General features: G+C 57.8%; 1 protein-coding gene across 1 annotated transcript; it reads left to right on the top strand.

Moving 5' to 3' along the window:
- Window positions 1-843: 843 nt before the first annotated feature.
- On the top strand, window positions 844-2,674 carry MIND_01430200 (Aldo-ket-red domain-containing protein; the record flags this gene model as incomplete). Its single annotated transcript, XM_037370683.1, has 9 exons — window positions 844-878; window positions 919-946; window positions 1,003-1,547; window positions 1,592-1,677; window positions 1,725-1,784; window positions 1,826-1,982; window positions 2,120-2,192; window positions 2,237-2,575; window positions 2,633-2,674. 9 exons carry the CDS (start codon window positions 844-846, stop codon window positions 2,672-2,674), a joined length of 1,365 nt encoding a protein of 454 aa, XP_037212905.1.
- Window positions 2,675-6,458: the final 3,784 nt, after the last annotated feature.

The raw sequence follows: 6,458 nt of genomic DNA, 5'->3' as shown, positions 1-6,458 counted from the left end.
GACGACAAACTAGAGGATCCGTAGATTCAGCGCGTTAAGTACAATTGTCGTGGGCGTCAAGATACTGGCGGCAAGGAAGCAAAAGCGCGGGCCAGTGTCGTTGGCGTGTCGCGCAAGAAGAGCCGGTCCGCGAGGCGAACCGCGACCGGAGCTACACACCAGGGGATATATGGACCGGGCCCGAGGGCTGGATTTCTAAGGCGAAGGAAGAGCCGTGGGGGGGGCAAACTTGTAGATGCAGCGCAGCAACGGCTAGCAACGGCGCGGCGCGGCGCAAAGCGGGTGGAGCAAGAAAGCTGACGAGCACGGGGAGTGGCATTCGACCATAGTCCTGGACGCACTGCCGGCCCGAGTTATGAGAACGAGCAGGGCGATGTCTGGAGTAGAAATGCACCAGAGAAATTGGGCCTCGGATTGTCGTTCGTGTGCGGGTGGCCCGCAGGGTGCGCTAGGTATCGTCGGCAAGCGCATCGTCGTCGTGGAGCGGAGGAAAGAAACCAGAGATTGATGTCACGGCCGCCGAGCCCGGACCTGATGCCGATCGCCAGTGCCACGTAAGCAGCCACGCCTTGTCTTCTCCTTCCATGTGCGCGCGGGAGACGGTCCCGCCCCTGGTCGGAGCGCGGCACGAATGCTATGCTTGAGCCACAGCGCGAGTAGGAGCAGGGATGGGCTGCGACGGTCGATTTGGCGTGGCTTGAGGTGCGTGTTGTGCATTCAGTCTCTATTTCGCTGATCTACTCCCCAGTAATCCCTCACTTTTCGCTGGCGAGTCTGACACCCAGGGTGGCGGCCTCTACTGGGCGGAAACAAGCGGCGTGAAATCAGCCGCGGACGGCCCGGATGGCAAGCAGCAGGGCACAACCGGGGGGGACAAGGTGCGTGTGCTATTTCGTCCGCGTAACTGGGTCCTGATAGTCGCTACGGCGTGTTCAAGTTTTTCACGGTGCGTTACCCATGTCTTGCTCATCACGCAGAGCCAATCGCTCATTTCACTAATAGGTCTACTGCCCCCCACCGACGGCGCTCCGCCTTCCGCAGACACCACCGGCCCGTTCGCCGACGCTGCAATCGATTCCCATTCCACTCCTCTCCACCTGCCCCCATGTCCTCTCCAGTCCCCGTCTTCGACGCAAAAGCGATGCCCTTCCGCCGGTTGGGCCCCAGCGGTCTGCGCGTGCCGCTCTTCTCTCTCGGCGGCTGTCCGTCTTTGCGCATTCCCCATTGGCTTTAGCTGAGCTCTCGACAGGGCTCACCCTCGGAGGCTCCGTCGTCGGCGAGAGCGTCAAGGACATCATGCAGGCCGCCTTCGAGAATGGGATCAACATGTTCGACACCGCGGAGGACTACCAGAAAGGTGCGGCTGAGCGAAATGTGCGTTCCCTGAGATTCCCTTCTGACCACGCTTTCTCTGACTCCAGCAAAATCAGGGGACACGCTATCAAAGAACTTGGCTGGCGCCGCACGGACCTCGTCATCTCAACCAAGATATTCTGGAGCCACGAGCCAGGCACGGGCCCGAACGACACGGGGCTGTCGCACAAACAGTGCGCCACCTTCCTTTCCTTCCTACAACTCTGACTGGCAACAGCGTTATCGAGGGCACGAAGGCTTGTTTGCGACGGCTCCAGATGGACTATGTCGACGTCATCTTCGCGCATCGTTGCGATACCACCGGTGGGTTTCTTACATTCGCCATAAGGAGGTCAACTGACGCAGGCTAGTTCCGATGGAGGAGATCGTCCGCGCATTTAACTATGTTATCGACCAGGGCTGGGTGAGTGGTGGATTTTGTCTATCCATATCCACTAAGATTCACACGCAGGCTTTCTACTGGGGCACCTCCGAGTGGAGCGCACCAGATCGAGGAGGCGCATCGTGAGCGTGTACCTCTCCCGAGACCTCCCGTCGCTTACCCGCAGCACAGATGTTGCCACGCGCTTAAACCTCATCGCGCCGATCGCGGAGCAGTGCAAGCACAAGTCTGCGCCATCTTCTTTCTTCCTTCGAAATAATGCTGAGGAGACGATAGCATGTTCCACCGCGAACGTCCGGAGAAGGAATACGCGTGGCGTGGGCAACCATCAAACTTCAGCAGTAGCTAATGCTGACTTTGTAGCCCTTTGTACGCCAAGTACGGCCTGGGCACAACCGCATTCTCTGCACTGCAGGGCGGACTGCTGACGGGGAAGGTATATCCTCCTCAACCCTCTAACACGTAAACTAACTTTGCTAGTACAACGACGGCATCCCAGACGGCACGCGCTTCGCCACCGTGCCCATGTTCCGCGGGGCGACGGAGGGTCCCCAGGGCGAAGAGCTGCTTTGGAAAGTGCGTCTCCTCAGCCAAATTGCTGCGGGGTGCGTCGTTTCTCCCCGACTTGCTGAACTCTGGGCGGAACCGCTGGCGCTCGCGTGGGTTGCGGCGCACCGCCACACTTCCACAGTCATCCTCGGCGTGTCCTCCGTCGCACAGCTCGAGGCGAACCTCGGCGCGCTTGAGGTCCTGCCCAAGCTGGATGCTGCGGTGTTGGCGCGGATCGAGGCTGTGTTGGGTAACCACCCGCAGGAGCCGGTGCGTATTTCTCTATCCAATGATGAGGTGGATAATGCACTAATGATGTTGGTGTAGGAGACGTATGGTCGCCCGCCGCTGGATCAGGGCATCCTTTGACTCGGTGCAATATCACCCCTATCTTTCCTTTGACCACAAGATCAGCTCAAGTAAGGAAGAATACAAATGCCACTCATTCTCTCGTTTATCAATATTGAATATCTTTTGTGATCTGGTGTGCTCAATTCGTATGTGTCTATATCATGATTATGCGTCCTTTGTCCACTGGAGGTTGAGATGGAAGGGTGGTGCAAGTATCGAAATCCAGCTCAGATTGGGGCAACGGCGAAGCAGCTGCCTCCGTAGCACTTGTCCTGTCTGCATCACCAAGGTGTCGGACGAGGAACCGCTCCGGGGCCCACGGCGAGAGAACATACTCGTGTCCGAGTACTTGACTTCGAGCCGCTGCAAACCCAAGGGAAGACTAGCCGGGAAGCCCGTGAGGAAGGCGGCAGGCTGTGATAGTATTGAGTAGGGTATGGGCACAGTTCGGATGACGACACTTAGGAGACATTCACTTACGGCGGGCACGCGTCCGGACAGCATCGTTACGGTGAAGTCGAGGGTATGCAGGTGCGGAAAATGTGCAAAGACCGCGCCCCACACGGCAAGATCGCCGTCCTCCGAGTCGCATTCGAGGGTGAGTGTCGTGATTGTCACGGGGATGCACTGCCTATTGCGCTGCAGCACGGACACTAAGCTTGTGGCATCAGCGTTTTCGACATGCAATGTGTGGATAGACGGTGCAATCCGCAGGAGGAGGGGTAAAGCTTCACTGGCTTCATACGTGGTCGTGAGCTTGAATACAGCGGGAAACAACGGTTCGCCGCCGTTAGGGCCATCCCACGGCAGCCCCGGATCGTCCACATAGAGTGCCGCCTCGACACTAAGCTGCTCAACTGCGGGAAAGGCCGCTTGCAGCTGCACACAGCCAGAGTAGGTTAGCAACACGCCCGCAGCCCTCGGAGAGTCTAAGCGCCAGGTGTTTTACGTGAGGTAGCACACTCGTAAGCCCTTCCACTGGTTGATCCATGTCCAGGCTGACCGCGGAGAGTGTGATGGGCTCAAAGAGCGAACCATTCTGAGAGCGTGCACGTGGGACTGTATGCTGCCGAGGTGGCGACTTTGACGCTTGAGACACGGATACGGATGTCGAGTGCGTTAATAGCGGCACGAAGGAATGCCTGGATCTCGGAGTCCACAGAACAGGCAAAGAGATCCAGCTCAATCGGGCCGCGGACCTGCGCAAGGTTGGCGAGCGCAGAGAGCGTGAATATGAGACTGTGGCCATAGAATTTGCGTAGGTTAACGAACTTGGAGATGCCGGCGAATAGCACGTCACAGATGGTGTGCGTGCCGGCTACATCGTTGAATACTGCGTCTCTGCTTCTTTCGGCGAAGCCATTCACTTCCTCCCAGGCGACATTGATGCAGTGCACATACGGCGCAATGGCGGGGGACATGAAGAAGGCCAGTTTTGCGATGGCATCCACCACCTCATGAGCAGGTGGGAGCTTAAGGATGGCGCCGCCTGACCAGGCAATGCGCTCCTCCCCGGGGCGCATATGGCTTCACGGCAAGCTTGCTGTAGAGGAATGGGCGGGCAAGCAGGCGCAGGCGACGAGAAGCAAGAGCGACGAGCTTGAGCTGGGCGGGCGACACATCTTTGAGCACTTCGTGAAAGAGTTCGTTCGGAAACATGGAGCGACCAGTTGCAGCCAAGCTGGAAGTGAAGAGAGGAAAGCGCTGCCACATATTGACAGCGCACACGTGTGCCCAGCCAATCGGCGTGCCCGGCGCGGAGCTAATCATGATGTGATCGCCCAGTCACATCTTACGCAATCGCCTCCCTTTTTGTTCCTGACGCCCATCTCGACGCACAATGCCAGCCTTTGCAGCACACCTGCGGCGCCAGCTGGCGCAATGCTACGGCAACACTAACCGATACGCATGCGCCAACCACCCCTTCTCCAGTCGCCAACTTCTCCGGGAGTCTAAATCTGTGGCGACACTGTGCTGCTGGAGATCTTTGCCTGGCGTGTTACGCTGTCCTCGCTTTCCCGACATCACTGACCGAGCGCACCTTTTTTACAAGCCCACTCTTATCCTAGCTTATTCTCTGTCTTCAGACACCAGTCATCAAATCGACCGTATGCTCTACCCGAGCAGGAATACTAGCAACTGCCTCGGATTTCCCAACCGAACTTGGACCGCTGCCCGGTGTATGCAAAATGTGGTCTGGGCCATACTGGATTCTCCTCCGCGCTGCAAGCTTGGACCTTGGCTTGTGCCCAACCACTGGCAGTCCTTTGATGCCCGCGCCGCAGCCACCTCAGCTTCCTGACGCCCAACTCGGTCAGCACCATCTTGCGCACATCGACAATGATCATCATCTTCCAGCATATGGACCTGCCGCTGGAGAGTGGTCATCTTCGGATTTGTTCCTCCACTCCGGTCCGGTATTTATACTAATAACTATGCAGCGTGTGTGCAACAGCACTGTCGAGGACACGAATTAACTCGTCTCGATGCAAAATGCCAGCCTCAGGGGCAGATCTACGCAACACTAGCCGATACACATGCCCCAACAACTCCTTCTCTGGATGCCAACTTATTCGAGAGTCTAAATCTGTATTGAGACTCTCCGCTGAGACGAAATTGCTAACACAGGACTTACACCGGCGCATCGATTCCGACTCTGTGGGTCCGGACTTGGCAAATCAAACGTCGACGCAACTTGAAAGCTCACGCTAACGGGTCTGCGCGCTGGCCATCCGGAGACGATCGTGCCCCGTGGTGCTGCTTGCCATCCGCCTCAGCGCTATGGAGGATAATCCGTACACCTGACACAATATCACACTAGGCGCCTGCCAGGCTACTCGATTCCGCGGATTGGTGGCCGCCGCGCTTGCGGTTGGCTTATGCCCAACTGTGGCCGGGCCGGATGCTATCGCGCGGCCGCTCCCACCTTGCTGCCGACCGGCGCATCGACATCAACTCGACGACGCGCCGCTGAAGAGCATCCTAACTCGGAGGCGTGTTCGAGCTGCCCTGACGTCATTGGCGTCTTCATCAAGATGTTCTGGAGCGGTGGAGCAACAACACGGACATGGGCTGTTTGCGCAAGCAGTGCGCTATCTTTATTCCTCCACTCTGCACCGGTATTCATGCGATGCAGCCCGTGGGCAACAACGCTGTCCATTAGCGCCTCCAAATGATGCGCGCAGCAGATTGACCTCGGAGAAGCCGCACTGTATACTTCTCCAATGCTCAGTGTGCTCTTCCACCTTATCGGTCTTCTGAAAGCACTGATCAACCGACAGTGTGTTCCACCATACTGCATCTGCATTCGACCCTCAAGCATCTATCCCGCGGCCCCATGTTCTGCGGGATCACGGACATGCCGCCCGGGCGGGCGCGGCGCACTCCTCAGCCCGCCGGCAGGTGCGTCGCGGATGGGGACCCACCTGCGTACCGTTTTGTTGACGCCGGTGGGGCACCGGACTGGTCCCGGGTCCTGCATCTCGTCTCCTGCCAGGGACGCTGTTCGTTAGCCCCGGGAGAGCGTCTTATGTGCCTTGAGCTGCTTAATTGCCAAATTAATGTGTGGATGCATCAATGGTCCCCGCGTGCGGCGACAGATACCAGCGGCGGAGCTAGCTCCACACGTAGCCTGTCTGTGTCCGAGTCGGACACCATCATCTGTCTCCTTCACTCCAATGCCCAGTGATCCACTGAGATCAGCACTGAAGAGCCTCGTGGATTTTTACAAAGAGATGTGCATATGGGCATGGTCTAATACCTCAGCTGCAGGAGCGGAACCTCAATCATGATATGATGCATT

Source organism: Mycena indigotica (genome assembly GCF_014461135.1).
Source record: "Mycena indigotica strain 171206Taipei chromosome Unknown Mind.scaff0021, whole genome shotgun sequence".
Lineage (NCBI taxonomy): Eukaryota > Fungi > Basidiomycota > Agaricomycetes > Agaricales > Mycenaceae > Mycena > Mycena indigotica.
This window is presented reverse-complemented; position numbering and strand designations above follow the sequence as displayed.